General features: G+C 35.1%; 4 protein-coding genes and 1 non-coding gene across 5 annotated transcripts; all 5 read right to left on the reverse strand.

The window, feature by feature from the left end:
- Positions 1-2,862: 2,862 nt before the first annotated feature.
- Positions 2,863-5,293, reverse strand: LOC103948394 (protein PIN-LIKES 2). The gene is made up of 2 exons (XM_009359424.3): positions 4,878-5,293; positions 2,863-4,583 (listed from the first exon to the last, which is right to left on the reverse strand). The coding sequence occupies exon 2, from the start codon at positions 4,540-4,542 to the stop codon at positions 3,193-3,195; it is 1,350 nt and encodes a 449-aa protein (XP_009357699.3). The 5' UTR covers positions 4,543-4,583; positions 4,878-5,293; the 3' UTR covers positions 2,863-3,192.
- A 49-nt stretch (positions 5,294-5,342) lies between these two features.
- On the reverse strand, positions 5,343-5,425 carry TRNAL-UAA. The gene has a single exon. It is a non-coding gene; the product is annotated as a tRNA-Leu (tRNA).
- Positions 5,426-12,190: 6,765 nt separating this feature from the next.
- LOC103948403 lies at positions 12,191-12,946 on the reverse strand. Its single transcript, XM_009359436.3, has one exon. The coding sequence runs from the start codon at positions 12,772-12,774 to the stop codon at positions 12,313-12,315; it is 462 nt and encodes a 153-aa protein (XP_009357711.1). The 5' UTR covers positions 12,775-12,946; the 3' UTR covers positions 12,191-12,312.
- Positions 12,947-15,156: 2,210 nt separating this feature from the next.
- On the reverse strand, positions 15,157-15,615 carry LOC103948412. The gene has a single exon (XM_009359447.3). The coding sequence runs from the start codon at positions 15,613-15,615 to the stop codon at positions 15,157-15,159; it is 459 nt and encodes a 152-aa protein (XP_009357722.3).
- Positions 15,616-18,203: 2,588 nt separating this feature from the next.
- On the reverse strand, positions 18,204-18,674 carry LOC103949526. Its single transcript, XM_009360645.3, has one exon. The coding sequence runs from the start codon at positions 18,672-18,674 to the stop codon at positions 18,204-18,206; it is 471 nt and encodes a 156-aa protein (XP_009358920.2).
- Between the last annotated feature and the right edge of the window lie 588 nt (positions 18,675-19,262).

The following is a 19,262-nucleotide window of genomic DNA, read 5'->3' on the forward strand; positions in this document are numbered from 1 at the left end:
TCTTAAATCATGTTAGAAGAAACCTCATAAACCAATTTAAACAGCTGAATTCACATAATAAAATCAGTCTTTATAGAATTTACATAAAGAATAGAGAAACTAATATTTAATAAACAATTGATTGAATCACATTATTGTTAACTCATTGTGAGGCAAAGCCCGCCCCCTCTCCCTTAGTGTAAATAATATCGTTTGTTAAAAAAAAAAAATTTGACAACTAATTTAATCACATTATTATATGCGTGCGAAAAACTTTTTTATAATTGGCATTACATGTCTCTTAAGATGTTTTGAACATGTTTAAAATAGAGAGAATAATATTTAATAAACAACTAATTGAATCACATTCTTACTAGCCCATTATGAGACTAAATCCACATCCTTCCCCGTTAGTATAGAAATATTGTTTGTTACCAAAAAAAAAAAAATTCATTTGACAACTAATTTAATCACATTATTATTCGCGTGCGAATGATCTTTTTTATAACCAGAATTACACACCTCTTAAGATGTTTTTAACGTGTTTGAAAATAGATAAATTGAATCACATTATTGCTAGCCTATTGTGAGGTACTAATTAAAAAAAAAAAAAAAACCCACAAAATCATTAATTATTAAAAAATACTATTAAAATGACAAAAATGCCCTTGCCTTATTTGATGCATTATTTTGGGATACTTTTGAAGTTTTTTGTTTTGGGGGTATTTTTGTCAAATTATTTTTAGTAAAGCATTATGACACCAAAACACTATTCACTTTTGTGTTGACTTTACATATAGGTTGTACTATACTAACCTTCATGCACGCACTTACACGTGCAAAAGACATTTTTTGAATCACAGCGTGCTAGACGCGACTTACATATTTTAAATGTATTTATATGCGTAAATTGACAAAAGAAAAGTCAAATATTTGAAGTAAATGAATCACTTTAGATCATGCTAGAAGTAACATCTCATAAACCAATTAAAGCAGCTGAATTCACATAATAAAATCGGTCTCCATAAAATTTACATTAAGAATAGAGAAAATAATATTTAATAAACAATTGATTGAATCACATTATTGCTAACCATTGTGAGGCCAAGCTCACATCCTCCCCCTTAGTATAGATAATATCGTTTGTTTAAAAGAAAAAATCATTTGACAATTAATTTAATCACATTATTATCCGCGTGCGAAAGATTTTTTTATATCCAACATTACACGCTTCTTACAATGTATTAAACGTGTTTAAAAATAGAGAAAATAATATTTAATAAACAACTGATCAAATCACATTATTTCTAGCCCGTTGTGAGGCTAAGCCCACCCCCTTCCCTTAGTGTAGATAATATAGTTTGTTACATAAAAAAAAACAATCATTTGACAATTTATTTAATCACATTATTATCCGTGTGTGAATGATCTTTTTTATATCACGTGGGTACCATCAACTTTGTCATTTGTTTATTATTTTCTCTCTTCCCTTTCATTTTTTTTATTCTTTACACATAAGACAAAAATTTTGGTGTTACCCACTTTGACAAAAATAATTGGACCAAACTGCCCCTTAGCCAAAATAAGTCAAAACCTGCACAAAATCATATTTCAAATTATGCAAGGGTAAATTCGTAATTTGGTCATAAAAATCTCCGCTGTGATGCACTGTTCATCACACCTCCAACTTTATATATAATCGATAGGTGCATTGCATTCGTAATTTGGTAAATTTGGTATTTTTTAGCTTTTCCTTTTGTTTGATTGGCTTCTATGCTTTGTTTTGTTCATTCATCAGTCCGTGGAGAGATTTTTCAGTATGACAAGTACACAAAATAGTACACCACATGTAATTATATAAATGGTAAAATATGTCTGTTAAAAAGTTAATAATTTAAAAAATAAAATTTCCCATAATTTTTAAAAATACATGGTGTACCATCCGTATTTCCGTCACAATACAAAATTTATCCAGCCCATGAGCCATTTGCTTTTCACGTTTCTTTTCAAGAAAAATAATAGGATTCTCATTCTTTTCTTTTCTCTCGTGTCTCACTTTTAAGTCCAGGATTTCTTCGATTTCCATCGTCGAAAAGAAAGTTTGGTCAAAGTGCACCAAACATGGGGGGTTACATTTGTTTTTGCCTTGAAATTGTCTTCTTACGTAAAAGCCACCGAAGTCGCACGGATTTTATGACATATTCCAGTCAATGATCAACCTATGAAGGTGCCGGGAAGAGTGCTTCTCACGTACGGGGAGGACTAACCTGAGCACGCAACAATGCGCACTTCTTGTAAAATTATTGACATTTTAAAAATTTAATTATGCACTCTTCATTAATATTACATTATTCACATGATTTTTACTGTACAACTAATCACTTTAACGTGTATTTAATTACAAGAAGTTTATGCTACAATTAAATAATTTAATGACTTATTCTCTATGTAACAGCCTATCACCGACTATATATAACCATGTGACAACTAGTAGCTCAAAAATGTCTGTAGCGATAGATAGCTAGGCTTGCATACACACCCTTTTTTGCATAACATACTTTGATGCTAGCATGTGTAATAGTTTTGGGAATGAGTGATATGAAATAACCAAAGATAATGATATCTTGTTAACTAGCCCAGCAAAAATGTTGCTCTTTTATGACCAAAGTTCAGGATTCGAGTCATGGAAACAGCCTCTTTGCAAAGTAAGGGTAAGGGTGCGTATAATATACATTCCTCTTCCGACCCTCACAAGTTAGGGAGCATTGTTGGTTAGGGGTCGTCCCTCTTTTTTTTGTTTACTAGTAATTATATATCATTAAATTTGGAACAATTATATATTTTCAACATAGGACTAACTAATTTATTAATTTCTTGTGCGTTAATAAATAGAGAATCGGTCAGAAATGAGAATAATGGAAACAATACACATGCCTTGTATTCTCATTCTTAAAAGTAAACATGACACTACATGTTAACTCCATTTTCGCAAACATCATCATAAATTACCATAAAAATACACCTTTAACACGTAGTTCTGCGAAATTCGGGTGCTAATATTCTTGTTCACAGCTCTGATTTTGGTATTAATGAAGCTTTAGACAATTGAGCGTCACTGGCTTTTGAGAAATGAAAGAACAAAGCCCAAAAACCACTTTCCGTCGCCAGTTGCAGAGGTTTTTGTTTAAGAAACAAACCCGTCTTCTTCAAACCTCAGACATATGTTACTAATTTAAAGTAGATAGCAATGTACAAGGAAAGGGAGAAGAGAGCGAACACATGCTGCCAGAAGAGGATTGCCGAGGCCTCTCTAACTGCGTAACCCCTCAAGCTGGCTATTGCTCCCAATAAAATTGCACTCGGTGTCGTGTACTGCATCAAAAGCACAAACTTGTACATTGCATCGTCGTCGACCAGAAAATTGAGCTTATCGGCCAACGCCACTATACCAATTCCAACCAGAGGAAGCAGTAAAAGCCTTGCCACAGTTATACCAACAGTTGTCCGGAGGCCAAGCGTAGACTCATTTGGCCCCTCTGCAAGCATCCCCCCAAGAATAAGCATCACCGAAGGCACCACTGCACCGGCTAAAATCTCTAAACTGTCAGTGATGAAGGACAGTGGAGCATCATCTCCGAAGAAAAAAGCTTTTAACATTGGTATTGTCCCGATGGTGATAGCCAATAAAGAGGCAATTGTTGGAGGTTGCAGTATGTGCTGTAATGGAGTTTGCTCAGCAACAATTCTCATCCTCCTGACCACCCTAGGTTCAGCCAAACACCTAGCCGACTTGGGACTGTTTCCGCCACCTTCTCCCGAGAGATCAACATCTGGCAAAGTGTTCAGCGAAACGTTTGAGATGCTTTTGAAAACCCTAGCAATAAAGGGTGTCTTGGAAAGCTCGGTTTCTTTTTCTTCAATACCCGGCCATTCAGCTTCTACAAGGAGAGGTCTGCTCGTAACGTTAGTTAGTGGTTCCTCCTTTTCACACCCTTCTTCAACAATCTCATAGTACTCCAAAGGAGGCTCCATCATGTGGTAAACAAAGGTATATACAAGAATTACAGCAACCCATCGGGCAAAAGAGACATAAGCCACCCCTCGGGAGTGACAATGCTGTCCAAATGGGTTTTTCGGGGTATGACAGACAGATCCAACAATGGCAACTGGGAGATTTCCAGTATTCCCGAATGCCGTCATGATTATGGTAAATCTGTTCAACTGTGGGGGAGGACGACATATGATCACCACTAAATACCCGAGGAAGCAACCAATAAGCGTACTCACTAACACATTAAATGGGATAAACCACCACTTAATAAAGTTTTCAAGTGTAATCGATCCACCTAGCTCGGTAAAGATTAGACATGGCAAGAACAAGGCGAAAACAAGCTTGCTGAGGAGCTTAAAAGTAGCTCTGGGTATCAACTCAGTTTTCGGGTGCGAAAGAACCAGTCCGATAACCGTGAGGGACAAAAGTTTCATCAAGGGAACTATTGCACTCATCACATCCCCACTATACACCAATTTTTTTTTATACAATTCCATAAGATACCGATACATCTTTCCTTTAATTACCAGAAGAACAAGCGTGATATTTCTCTCTGCAATTAGACAAACACAGATTCCAATGAATAAAACCAGACCAAATAAATTTGAGAATCCACAACATTGATTCAGGACAACATGCCAAACGTATGCATGTAACAAAATCAAAGTGCATTATCCGACAGATTATATCACAACATGGCTACGAAAAATTCAACGGAAATGGAACACGGGGATTTTCACAAAACTTAGCGAACCAAGAAAGAAAAGTGCGTAAGTCAGTACACACAGAATTTAACCTAAATGTCAACGAAATTGTAGTGCTCAGAGAGAGAGAAGAAGAGACTTACAGATAGATATGATGAGATTGGAGAGGGCTGAACGATAGGTTTGACAACGGGGCGGCGGTGGTTGAGGCTGTCGGAGAAAGATTTGCCGGCGAATGCCTTGATAACAAAATTTGAAGCCAAATGATACTGAATTATGACTTGTCAGTATTCCTTTTCAGAAGGAGAGAAAATGAGTTGTCTTTTCTTTTCTGAAAACAAAGACGAACAAAAACAGGAGTCGTCGTCGAGTCCTTCGGAAGCATGAGGTTCTTTTTTATTAGTTCTTTTTTTGGCGGGTGGAGATTATGTGGTGCTGATCGAAGGAAGGGCGGGCTGGGAGCTTTGATTATTTTTTGGTAATGTATTTGGGCTTTTGCAAATTGGGTTTAATACTTTTTGGGCTTTATTCAAGCGGACTGTTATGTTATGGGCTGTAGATTTTGAAATACTAAATTCAATGAATTTGAAAAAAAAAACCTAAATTAGTGCTGGCTATGGGGTTCGAACCCATGCGCACTTATGTGCAGAAGATCTTAAGTCTTCCCCCTTAACCTCTCGGGCAAACCAGCTATTGGCTTCTGTTGTACCCAAAAGTGTTTATATACCTTACCAATTTGTTTTGTATCGATTTGAAACTGCACCGCAACAATGGAAGGTTTATATATTCACACACTTTTCAAAATCATCACTCATTTTAAAATCTATAAAAATAAAAGAGAATTTGTACATAGAAAAGTGGATGATGATTTTTTCTAGAGTGACAACTCCTTAAGGAAAATATGGGTAGTCAACAATTTCAGGACATGTTGTATATTATGCATTTACTAACACATAAGTAATGAAAAAGAAGATTTTATGTTGAAATAAGTACATCTTATTGTCAAGTCTAGTAGCGTAGGTTTGTACTAAGTAAAGCGTAAAAGTAATTGGTTTTATGATAAACAAGTCAAGTGAATGAGTGATTCATTGTCATCTCATGTTGATGTCAAATTAAATACGCTCTAAATTCTCGAATTAATAGGACAAACCTCACTTTTAATAGGTGAATAACAAATCACCTTCGAACGTGAATGATTAATACGCCGTAGACTTATAGAATCGCCAAAAAGGAATTATTATTACCTCATGCCCAAATAACCACGCATAATTATCATTCATTCAAGACCTGTCCCACTTTAAGTTAACATAATTTTTTTCCAACAATAATACAATAGGATACTGGCATACTGCTATTCATAAGCTCTTAACAAGTATTTTTGTCCAAGTGGCTTATTTTGATTGGTCGATTGTCAACCGTAATTAGTTTGAATCAGTTGGGGTCTGTTTTCGGAATGTTCGAGCTTAAGCCATAAACTAGCTCTCTGTGCTAACTGTGGATTGTAATCTTTTTTACTCTCCTTCTGTGTACGATTTAGCTAGGTTGAACTAGGGTTTGGGTTGAAACCTAGCATGCACAACAACACATCAAAAATAATACAAGTAATTTTGTTAAAAATCGTAATCATATATTAATATTATAAGCAATACTTTTAAAAGATATAGAAATAAAACTTAATTCACTGGTAAAAGCCTGGGAAAGGTAAAGGAAAAAGAGGTGAATGACAAGTCGTAGAGTGGTACGTTATATATATACATGCACACACATATATACATGGACTGAGATTCCCTGATTGTTTGTTCTATTTATATGCAGAAAGAAATAAAGAACACACAGTAAGCGAGCGTGAGTGAGTGAGACAGAGAGTACTGGCAGACACTACAAGTCATCATAAACATCAATGAGCTTCCCCAATCTGCCAAACGTACGCTCTCTCTTATTTCTGGGAAAACTCCACCTTACATAACAGTTCCTTGTTTCCAAATATTCTCTCTTTTCTGCTAGAGATTTTTCAATATGACCAGAACACAAGGTAGTACACCACGTGTTATTATACAAATGGTGGGACATGTGTTTTAAAAAGTTAATAACTTAAAATATAAAACTTTCCACCACTTATATAAAAACATATTATGTACCATCATGTTCCGGTCACAATAAAAAATTTCTTCTTTTCTGCGCGTACCCAAATGACTTGTTCGTGTAGCTAGCCCTACGTCTACTCTCCAGGGAATGAAATGGTTGGAAAGGAACTAGATTCATTGGGGACTTGTGATTGGAGCGAACCAGCCCTTTTCTTTTTTGGTTAAAAAATAACTAGCCTTTGGGATCTCTCTCTCCTATTTAACGGCTGCCATCCTCAGGAGGGAATTGAGGAAAGGAATCAACCATATCTTCTGTCCACAGAAGTACGCGTACGAAATGGGCATATATAATATTACACATTAGGTCATCAATCATGTATTCTTGTGCTGCATGATCATTTTCGTTTTGCAACAATAGTCATATATTGTAAAGATAATTAAGACGTCTATACTAACTAATTAACTGATCTCTTCTCGGATTATCAATTGGTATTGTGCTGAATGCATGTTATCGAGCCCCTTCAGAGCAAGGTTTCTGTGCTATTGGAGGAAAACATGAGGATATTGCTCTGCAATAACTTTGTATTTTATCACATAGAACTATTGTGTTCTAAAGAAAGTAAGGAAAAAATAGTGATATATATTATATAAGTGATCTTATATGGTGAAGACATGATTCATACGATAGAGGTATGAGTCTTTAATAATCTGGATTACTTGGTAGTCTGGCTTCATATCCATTAGATTGACAAGTAAGTATAAATAGTATTTTTTTAATTCAATCTCAACCTTTCATTTCCCGTACTACTAAATAGTCCGAATTATTTTTAAAAATTGCATACGATAATCCTATAACTATTTTGTTTTTTCTACACTAAAACAAAAACATGTTAATTAAGAAATGCTCTTGCATGTTCCCAAAATGCATGACACTCTAGGGTTTGCATAACATTAATTGAGATTAGCATATTAAGAATTTTCTGTCTTATATATGCTATCTATACATTCTTTTATCTTTTGCATACTCTTTGTTAATTTTTGTCCCTTGATTTTCCAATTCATTTGATACAATGGCCAAAAATTGAAAAATATGTGTGAAAAGTAAAAATGAGTGTGTAGATAAAATTACCCTAGATGATATGGTCGTGGTTTTGCATGCATATGTAAATTTTTTTTATTTGGAAGATGTATTTCACATATACTGTTAACTTTTCTCACACCTCTTTTAGTTTCTGATCATGAAATTAAATTAATCAAACAAAAAAATAAGATTAAAGAAGAGTGCTTAAGATGCTAAAAAGACTAAAACAGTGTATAATTTTTTATTTAAGATTTAATCTCAGCTGTACATATACATATGTGTGTAGTTGTGGCAGCGAGCCATGAGATATAAGAGTTGATCAGACAAGTGTTTGTGGTGAGCAATCCAGCTGTCTGATGAGATATGTAAAATCAGCTAGCTAGGTCAGCAGAGATGGTACAAAATTAGGGAATTGGATCCGTTCCGAATCTTAGTGTCTAGAATTTGAGAAACAAATCATCTGGACCGCTGATTGATGTGTAAAAGAATCAGAGCCGTTGGTTTTGTGTGGTGAGCTAGGAAAATGAGTTAATGGGGACCGTTAGATTGAATTTGTGCTGTCCAGATGAATTGATTTCTAGGTTCCGGAAACTAAGGTCCGGAGGGGATCTAATTCCCAAAATTAAGAAAAGAGATTCCCTCCGGATATCTTTCTCCAAAGTCCAGGGATCAAGTGATCCAGACCCTTGAAATTTGATCCAACGGCTAAAAATAGAGAAGTTAGTAAAAACTTTTAAAAGTTATAATAATTTTTTACCGTTAAATTAAATTTCAAAAGTCTAAATCACTTAATCCATATGTTTTGGAGAAAGAGATTCGGAGAGGATCTCTTTCCCAAAATTAAGATAAAGTTGTCTTGTTTGAGTTGAAAGGACTTCGAAAATTTTCAAACAGGATATGAATTGGTGCCCTTTATCTCTGCCCTAAATCTCTATCAGTACTGTTTTTTAGATCTGCATGTTGGCGTTTTCACCTTTTATGGCTATATATACCCTCGCCCTCCTTCTTCCTCCCTCGTCCCTTACCATTTTCTCAGCTGTGCCCTAGATTATTTCTCTCTTTTCGATCTGTGGCAATAAGCCCTAAATTATATAAATGTGATTATGTATAGTACTTATTGAACAAGCATGCATCTTCTAGCTGATCAAAACAGCTTGTAATTAAGCCATGCATGCAAACCCTACATTATGTGGTCGTGTATTCGCTTCGTTAATTTAATCCCTAGGGTTTTATATATGATGTCGTGTGGGTGGGTTTATATACATACATATACGTATATATGTGTGTGTGTGTGTGTGTGTGTGTCTGAAAGGAGCTCTTCTTCAGTCCAGTCCGAGGCAGTTTAAGGGCTGGCACTCAGCTGCTGACTCGTTGGTTCAAAAACTCATCATAAAGTTGCTAAAAGAAGTGGTGTTTTTCTGATCCAACGAAGCAGGAGCCGAGAAGTTGGTTATTGCTGTCACGTCTTGGACTGAAGGGAGCTCCTTACCTATAATTATTCATTCCAAAACTTTAAATTTATTTTCTTGGTAAAAAGATTACTAATTACTGGATTTATGAATTGATTTTCTTAACTCACAATTTATTGTGCAGTAGAACTTCATGCAGATATATAAGATGCCTTTGGGAAGAAGCTAGTTTACTTGGATATATGACATATGGGGAGCATGCTTTGAAGATCGATTGTTGAGAATTCAACCGGAGCTGCATACGCCTAGCTAGAAGCTACTTACTGGACTCACTTTTCCGGCTGGAGATTTGATCATCAGAGGCCGATGTAATGTATTTGTATGGCAATTAAGAAAGATCGAACTTAGGTATTTAATTGGAGTGGTTTTGTGTACACTCAAATTTTTTGTGTGGACACTTCGTTTACTTATTTTGTTTAGGTCACCCATTTTTTATTTTCTTTGGACACCCTTTCTCTCTTCCCAATCTTATCGCGACGACGCGGTTATTAAAGTTTGATCCAAATCAGTTTGTAGTTACCACTTTTGTTTTAAAATTCTATTGGTGTCCAAAGGAAATAACTGTTTTTTTTTTTTTTTTAATGAATCATGAAGTTTTTTGAGGGTAATTTTAAACCACTAAGTCTTTTGGGGTAAATTTTTATTTTAAATGAAAGTGATGTGTGTCAAAAGATGAACTTGTGTACATAGAACCGACTCTTTTTTTGATAAATTTGGCTTAGTAGCCCCTTCACAAACCCAGCCCTTCTTAAAATGCAATATCTACTCGTTATCTTTGACGCAATATTGGTAGATTATTGATACAACATTAAAAGTACTTTTGTTAAAAAAATGTTTGTAGAGATTGTTTTCAAGATGAGGGCTAATTTTAATTGGTGGATTTGTGAAAGGGCTAGTAATCCCAATTTATTTATTTTTATATGGTGATCAGTTGTTTTGAATTAACTGATGGTTCATTGGCTCCAATTATAATAAAATATTAGATTAATGAAGAATTGAAGATTGAAGAGCAGTGTTTAATTATTTGATTACAAATTTATATTTAATCAAGCAGCCTCATCATATAGATAGAACCGACTAAGTTAATTTCTTTTTCGTTCCCTTGGAACTTTGGGACGAGGATCCTCTCTGGATCCTGTTTGTGGGGATCTGGAGATCAATCAATTGTATCTGTTTATCATATATTGTGTGGTTAGTTTTCATTAAGTGCTTTTATATTTAATTTTAAACAATTTTTAACCGCATGATATATAATAAACATATATGATTGATTGGTTTTTCAAATCCCACAAAGAGGATCCGGAAAGTATCCTATTCCAGAACTTTGAAGTTAGCCGATTTACTAAAGATATATGCTTTTCTCCCCTTTAACAATTAAGATAATGGTTAAAAATTAGCATCTGTTGTCTTAGAAATTATTGAAGCAATCATAATACTGTTGGTTGCTCGTCAACGACTCAACCTTTACAAGGCCATTTTTCAGCGGAACCATTTTTATGCCTCTCATGTTGTTTGAGAAGGTATCATATTTATTTATTTATTTATTTTTGCCACTCATTTTATGCCTCTAATTATAATAAAAAAATATTAAACAATTTTAGGATAAATGTTTCAATATGTCCGAGAAATACGGAGCAATACACATGTTAATATAAAATTTGATAAACACTTGAGAATTTTTTATTTTATTTTACGGTATAATAATATATAGAATACCGTTTTGTATTTCAAACGCACTATTTTTTTTTTCCAATTATATAAAACATTCCGCATTGGTTAAATCATTTTTGTATCATACTGTTGATCCGACTTCTCTCTAAATAAAAGGACATCCAAGTCCTAGTTATTTTATTCAATAATATTTCAAGATCGTTGCAATTGATCGGAATCTAATAATAGAAAATAAATCAGTCAAGATTATGGAATTGTTTTGGCCGTTGAGTTTGTGCGCATCCACGGCAATTCCTCAATCATTTCAAAAAATGTACATTTTTATTGAAACTTAATTAAAATTTGAGTGTCAACCAAAAACTAAAAAAATAAAAAAATTAGTAATTGAGTGGCCCACGATAATGACGACGACGTCTGCCTGTGCTTGATCATGATTAATAATATAATTCCCAGCTGCCCCAACTTCAAGCGTCCAATATAGATGAACTGTAACTCACAGATTCAAACTGATGCAAAGGGATATGCCCACACTTGGGTTTTTTTTCAGTTAAGACAGTTTATGATATTAGTATAATTTCACATTATATATTACAATGAAAATCTATAGAAGAAATTTCTGAATTTATCTGTCGTAGTCTCGTAGATCATTTTAGTCATTTTGTGAAAAATCTGTCAATATATTCGTTAAATTGTCTAGTGAACAACCACGTACCACTTTTAAGACTACTTTTGTCAAATCAATATTCTCTCCACTTAATAGGGATATTGACAAATTTTTTATAGATGACTAAATTAAATGATTAACAGTGGACAAACTCAAAAATCACTTCTATAATTTTTACTGTCAGGGACTAAAGTGAAAAATTATATCAATTTCAGGATGTATATTTTAGTTAAAAAGCCATCAAAAGTATAGTTGGTGGATCGAGAATTCTTCTAATTCACATTTTACTGTCATATGCTAAAAAAGTGGCATTTTCTTTTTCGGGTGTGGAAGTGAAGAAAATGAGCGGAGATAACATCTGTATATCTTAATTTGATTTATGTTATAAGTTAAACGTGCGAAAATTACTTTCTTGTAAACTACCTAGATTCATGGGTTGTATATAACTTGCCTCTAATATGATTATTGATGAAAAAACAAACGAGAAGAACCAAAACTTCCTTGAAATTTTTGACGAAAGAACTTATTTCATTAACTTGGAATCCTACATGTCTATGTATTTATACAAACAAATTACTATATATATATATATATATATATATATAGCCGCTAGTGAAGACCGACCCCCTTTGCGAGCTCCAAAAGTTGGAAGAAAACCATAAGCGTTGAAGTAGGCACGCTCAAAACGACCAAAGCCAAGAATGCCAAAGCAAAACTTGGCCTTGTGTCCATCAAGTGGGACTGCAAGAAGCCCATGACTTGGCATATAAACGAATCGTAGGTGGTGTAATATCGCTTCTCCCAGTCCATCCAATCCGACGGAGGCTCGTAGTTTCTCTCCACCATCTTCATTTCGTGAACTCTCTTCCGGAGAACAATCATGCTCTCGTCCACTAGCCTGCTGCTGTAGTTTTCGTAGTACTGGTCTGCATGATCACCTCCTTTTCTGCTCGATGCAAAAACCCTAGTTGAAGAAACCTTCCGCTTTTGGTTTCGGGTCGTGCTGGAAATCGGATTAAATGAAAGAATGTTGGAGCAAGAAGAAGAAGAAACGAGTGAAGTTGCTGCCATTGCTTTCTACGGTGATTGAGAAACGGGAACGATTGGTGTACTTGAAATTTGATATGGTTTTTGGTGGTGGATGCACCTACATTTATGGGCCTAATTATAGTGCTAATAAATTATTAACAATTAAGATAATAATAATAATGGACTAATAATTGGAGAGATAAAGGTTCTAATTTTGTAGATTAGAGAGAAAAAGCGGTGGGGCATGTGACACAGCTTATTAGCTAAGAAACTGGGAAAATGGAGATGGAGGCTTAACCGTGTTTTTATATTTTAAGGGGCACTAAGCTTGTTCAACGCGTTATTTACGTCAGAAATTCCGGAAGTTTAGCTCCTGTCACATCACACACAGAGTGAGACTTGTGGGGTACGGATAACAAGACTTTAATCTTGTGCTGCCAATTTGGTATATGTCAGATTTGATGCACCTTTTTAATCGACGGCTCTGATTTAATCAAGAAAAGCGTTTAAGGCTTAGAAAAATCATTAAATGATCATTTTTTAAATACCAAACGTTGAAATGGATTCAATCCCGAACCATCCTGGAATCATTGGTAGTTTATTATAACAACTTAAAAAACTTATGTATTTGTATGTGTATTGTATTTGATCATATAAACAGTTAGGACAAAAAAAATTATAACCTCCTCTTACTTCTCCTTGTATTATTTTGTCATCCATGTCTTTCTTTTTTTTTTTCTTGCTGTGTGTGACTTTATTGTGCACACCAATTAATCGATGAAATGCCTCAGTTGATAAGTTTTTACAATCTTCAATATTATTGTACAGTTTTTTATAGCCACCATTGACAAACCTCTACATATCTTAGTAGTTGTTAACATATGTTAGCATAAACCTTCAACAAATGTTAACAATACTCGACATCTTCATACTAGGTGCTTGACGAAATGGTCCAACAAAGTTTTTTTGGTCAAAATTATATTAACAATATTTAACTAATATGTCAACGATATTCCTCTTGATCAATTCAACAATTACGATTTAATTTTAAATAATATTAACAGATTTTCTTGTATCTTATCATGTATAGAGATTAAAAAAGTTTGGACAGGGAGTCAAGAACTGGAAGTTACATTTACCTAACATGCGTGCATCTTATTTCAGAGAAACCTTCCTGGAATATATGAACAAATGAAAGGATCTTTCGTTTATTATATTGTAAATCATTGAGGAGGATATTGGCATTTTACCTGGGGGGATCCACCGGCGTGGAATTGGGTTGACATGGACGGGCGCTTATATTTGTACTTAGGGGTGTGCTATTCACACATCCCATTTTACTTCTCACACACCCCTTGATAATTTCTGTCTATTAATTTTCTTCAATTCATCCGATCCGATGGCCGAAAATTAAAATGATGTGTGAGAAGTAAAATGGGGTGTGTGGATATTACACCCCTTGTACTTATGAGCAATGTTTGGCTCTTCAGTTCCTCTCAATTAATTTAGTGTCTAATTTACCTTCGTGTAATAATAAGAAGAATAAATTTATAGATAAAATTTATAAATTAAATAATATAAAAGTTGATGATTTGATTATTACTTAAATATCGATTAATGTATTTATTTTTTATTAGTGACATATCATTTAGTATATATATTTAGTCTATAAATTTTTTTTTTATCAAACATTTAGTGTATAACATTATTCTATATATCTCCCCACCTCCTCTGGTGAAAAAGAAATAAGTTAATTACCTAGCATTATTCTCTTATTATATGAGAAGTGTTAAGGAGACTTTCTATAGTGGAATTCTCTGTAAGCTTTTTGTCACCTCACAATTTACATCAATTGACGGAACAATGTTATAAAATATTGGTAAAAAAATATAAGATGGCAGAATACATATAAAAAGTCTCACTCACTTTTAAAATAGTCTCATTACCATTTCCCTTATTATATACTGGTTAATTAAGGGTAGCTTAACTGAGAACGAGGAGAACCCTAATAGAATTGAGGATGCTAGTTAATTTAAGCACATTGTAGCTCGTGCAAAAGCAGCAAAACCCACCTGGAAAAACAAAAACGTAGCAAACCAAGAAAATACTTTTGGAATTAATGATGATTTCAAGAGCCCATAAAATGTTATTTGATGAATGAGGGTGGGGAATTTAAATTTAGGAACTCTTTTAGTGCGAAGAAATACCACTAAATTAATAACTTGTTAAGATTTTGTGAATTGAAATTGATTGTATTGCATGTGCAAAAACTTTGCGACAAGTTATCTCGATAATGAAACATAACTAATAAATTAATTCGATATAGCTACACGAGTGAACAATTTTCCAAGAAATTAATTAATTAACCAAATAGTTAATATGTTTATCTATTTACAGAAGGCAATGAAGCCATGCATGCATGGACTAAAAGTGAATATTCCCACTGCCTAAGATCCCCTTAAAAATGTCCAGCAATGGGAACATCAAAGCAACCGTGGATATTGGGACGCTAAGTATAACAAGAGCAAGCATTCCCAACGCCACGCTAGGCCTGGTGTTCATCAATTGGGATTGCAACAACCCCACGCCTTCGCAGATGTCCGAGTTGTAGTGTGCATAATATTGCTTCTCCCACTGCATCCAGTTCGACGGCGGTTGGTGATTGTCTTCGTCTTGCATCTCCGCGTCGTGAATTCGCATTCGAAGCACAATCATGTCCTCGTCCACAAGTCTACCGTCGTAATTATCATGACCACGCGACGACGCAGAAATCGTCGGAGTACGACGCCTACGCTGCATTTCGAGCAACCCCATCTTTCGGTTAACGCCGGAATTGAAATGCCGCGGCGGTGACAGAGCTGAGTGAAGAGCAGAGATTACCATTGCTGTAGACATGATGAAAAAGCTTGCAGCTTTTCGAAAGTTTGATGATTAAGAGTTTGATGTGTGTTTTTGTTTGGCAACTAGGTACGTACACGGTACATATATATAGAAGCTACAAATGATTTAGAGAGAGAGAGAGAGAGAGAGAGACCGCGTAGGAATGACACGTGGCAATTTGCGCGTGCCTTTTTTGGCATATAGCAAGAGGCAGGAGATGATTGGGAGCCCTCGAAGAAGTTCCTTGTATTCGAAGTAATATTGTAATGGGGCCGTAACCGCCGTTTATGCGTGTGAGCAGCCATCTCATGTTTTTTAGGTATTACTTTTCTTTTCCGACACACTTTCGGTTTCGGGTACAGTTAGGAGCGCTCATATCATATTTTATCGATTAATATCACACCTTCCGAGGTTATTTTGGTTATTTTAGCAACGTGTTTCGGGCATTTTTGAGCATATCTTCGAAGCTACACAACCAGATGGATGCTAACAGCAACATGACCATGTTACAAAGATTGTTCTAGAAGGTTTAGGTTTAGGTTAGGTAGCGTTGAATGAAATGCACGTTTTTTTGCTTTTACTTTTTCAATTTATGTTATATTTGTGATATTCTAAAGTACAAGCAGAGACTCGAACTTTAGTACAAATGCAACATTGTGCGATTGTACTTGGCTATTTTAGCCAACTGGCCTGACATGTATTTACATGGAAACAACGTTGAATTGAAATTGTATTAGCTAAAGAGCGTAGGAATACAACCCGTGGCTCCAAATCTGTGATAACATAGCAAAGCTTTTGCAAGATGAGTAATGAACAAACAAAAAGATGTGCAAATCATGCACCTCTCTTGATACAAAACTGAAAAAGAGCCGACGGAAATTACATTTGCCTATCATGCATTTCACGGTATTAAATACTGGTTAATTACTGCGAACGAGAAGAACCCTAATATAATTGAGGAAGCTAGTTAATTTCCAGCACATTATGACTCATGAAAAATCAGCAAAACCCACCTGGAAAAACAAAAAACGTAGCAAACAATGAAAATACTTTTGGCTTTAATGATGATTTCAAGATGCCCATAAAATGTTATTTGATGAATGAGGGTGGGGAATTCAAATTCAGTAACTCTTTTTCACGTTTGAAAGAAAGTATCGTTGAACCAATAGCTAGATGTTATTGTGTGAGTCAGGGCCGTCTCTAAGATTTTGGGAGCCCTATGCGAAATTTGTAAAAGGGACCCTCCTTAAGATAGTTTTAAGTTTTAGAAAAGTATGACAATGTATTGATACTATAAAATATTCACTTAAATTAAAACAAAGTCACTTAGTACTACGGTCAAGTGGTATTCGTCTTCACTTGTATGTGAGAGGTCTTATATTCAATTCTCGCCAAAGGCGAATTTGAACCACATTATTGTTAGCCCATTATGAGACTTAGCCCACTTCCCCACCCTCTTAGCGTAGATAATATAGTTTATTCAACAACAAAAAAAAAATCAAAACAAACTACGCTAATATAGTTTATTCAACAACAAAAAAAATCAAAACAAACTTTAGCACTCACTGGTTGCATGTTCACAAATGTTCTTAATGATAAGTAAAAAGAACTACAAACAATAACCTTCACTAAATAATCAAAAACAGTTTTATCTTAAATAGCCAAACATGAAAAAAAAAGAAAAAATAAAAAAATAAGAAAATGTCGCTTTTCAGGGTGTTATTATTGACACTAAAAAAATCTCATTGTACTCCAAGTTCTTATGTTTAGAAAGGAAAAAAAATACACTCTTAAGAGGAGTGCACAATGCAGTTTAAAGTGCTAACAAAAATAATTTTTAAATATAGAACATTATTACATAATGTTAAATGGAAAAAATTTAGGGGCCCCTTCAAATTTGAGGTCTTATGCGACTGCACCTTTTGCTCCCCCTCAACGTCCCCTCTGGTGTGAGTCGAAATTTATTGCATTGTATCTGCAAAAACTGTCGCAAGTGATCACAATCATAAAACACAACTAAAACAAATTAAGTCAATATAGCTACACGGGTGAACAATTTTCCAAGAAATTAAATAAATAAATAATAGGTGTGTCTATTTACAGAAGGCAGTGAATGTAAGTTCTATATGAGAGCAAACACTTGGTGATTTGATTAAAGACATTTGGAATGATAAGGAGATTAGGATTGACATTTGTGGTAGACTTATCAGGAGTTGTATTATTTAAAGTTTCAAGTTAGATACATTCTTGATAAAACTAGAACTCTTCTAGATGATATAATGCATAAGTGTTTCACGGTGATAAGGCTACTCTTTGATAAGGATCGCTTAATGGGAGGGATCCTTATTGAATTCTATCGTATGCAGTATAAACTGAGGTCCCTATTCTCTCACAGTACACGCAAGTTTACAGAAAACTCAAGCCCCATTGAGCGAGCCTTGCTTTCAGTTGTGTAGAGTTGCAGAAGAACTTCAGTTATTAATCCTATTTCTCTAAGACGATGTCTTCCATAGGTAAGTGGTTAAGTTGATAATTGTGAATAAGTTTTTCCGTTGCATAATTTACTTACAGTGAAGCCATGCATGCATGAACTAAAAGTGAATATTCCCACTGCCTAAGATCCCCTTAAAGATGTCCAGCAATGGGAACATCAAAGCAGCCGTGGATATTGGCACGCTAATTGTAACAAGAGCTAGCATTCCCAACGCCACGCTTGGCCTAGTGTTCATCAATTGGGATTGCAACAACCCCACGCCTTTGCAGATGTCCGAGTTGTAGTGTGCATAATATTGCTTCTCCCACCGCATCCAGTTCGACGGCGGTTGGTGATTGTCTTCCTGCAGCATCTCCGTGTCGTGAATTCGCATCCGAAGCACAATCATGTCCTCGTCCACAAGTCTACCGTCGTAATTATCAGGACCACGCGACGACGCAGAAATCGTCAGAGGACGACGCCTACGCCGCATTTCCAGCAACCCGGTCTTTCGGTTAACGCCGGAAATGAAACGCCGCGGCGGTGGCGGAGCTGAGAGAAGAGCAGAGGTTTGCGTTGATGTAGACATGATGACAAAGCTTGCAGCTTCTCGAAAGTTTGACGATTTAAGATTTTGATGTGTGTTTTTGTTTGACAACGAGGTTCGTACGTGGTACATATATATAGATACTGATGCTGCAAATGAGAGAGAGAGAGAGGCCGCGTAGGAATGACACGTGGCAATTTGTGCGTGGCTTTTTCGGGGTTGGCATGTAGCACGAGCCATGAGATGAGAGTGAACCCTCCAAGAAGTTACTTGTCGGCAAAGTAATATTGTCACGGGACGGCAACCCAAATCTAATCCTTTGACTTTGGAGACACGGTAAGCAGAGTATCTTACAAGTGGAGAAATTTTTAATCTGTGACTGAAATACGGATGATATATTACGTGTTTTTACGTAAGTGTTGAGAAATTTTATTTTTTAATAAATGGTAGGAAATTTTATTTTTAAGTTATTAACTTTTTAACAAACATATCGCACAATTTATATAGTGACACGTAATGTGCCACCACATGTGACAGTCACCCTGAAAAATCTCTCACTTAAAAGTGTGATTCTCCATAGAATTTCGTTGGCTCATGATTTTGGATTTTTTATTAGCTCGTGATTTAAGC

Source organism: the organism of the source record quoted next, unplaced genomic scaffold, assembly GCF_019419815.1.
Source record: "Pyrus x bretschneideri cultivar Hongxiangsu unplaced genomic scaffold, Pyrus_bretschneideri_v1 Contig22, whole genome shotgun sequence".
Lineage (NCBI taxonomy): Eukaryota > Viridiplantae > Streptophyta > Magnoliopsida > Rosales > Rosaceae > Pyrus > Pyrus x bretschneideri.

Excerpts from the sequence above, each read along its gene's own strand:
- LOC103948394 (XM_009359424.3), bottom strand. The coding sequence starts at position 4,542 with ATGTATCGGTATCTTATGGAATTGTATAAAAAAAAATTGGTGTATAGT.
- LOC103948403 (XM_009359436.3), bottom strand. The coding sequence starts at position 12,774 with ATGGCAGCAACTTCACTCGTTTCTTCTTCTTCTTGCTCCAACATTCTT.
- LOC103948412 (XM_009359447.3), bottom strand. The coding sequence starts at position 15,615 with ATGGTAATCTCTGCTCTTCACTCAGCTCTGTCACCGCCGCGGCATTTC.
- LOC103949526 (XM_009360645.3), bottom strand. The coding sequence starts at position 18,674 with ATGTCTACATCAACGCAAACCTCTGCTCTTCTCTCAGCTCCGCCACCG.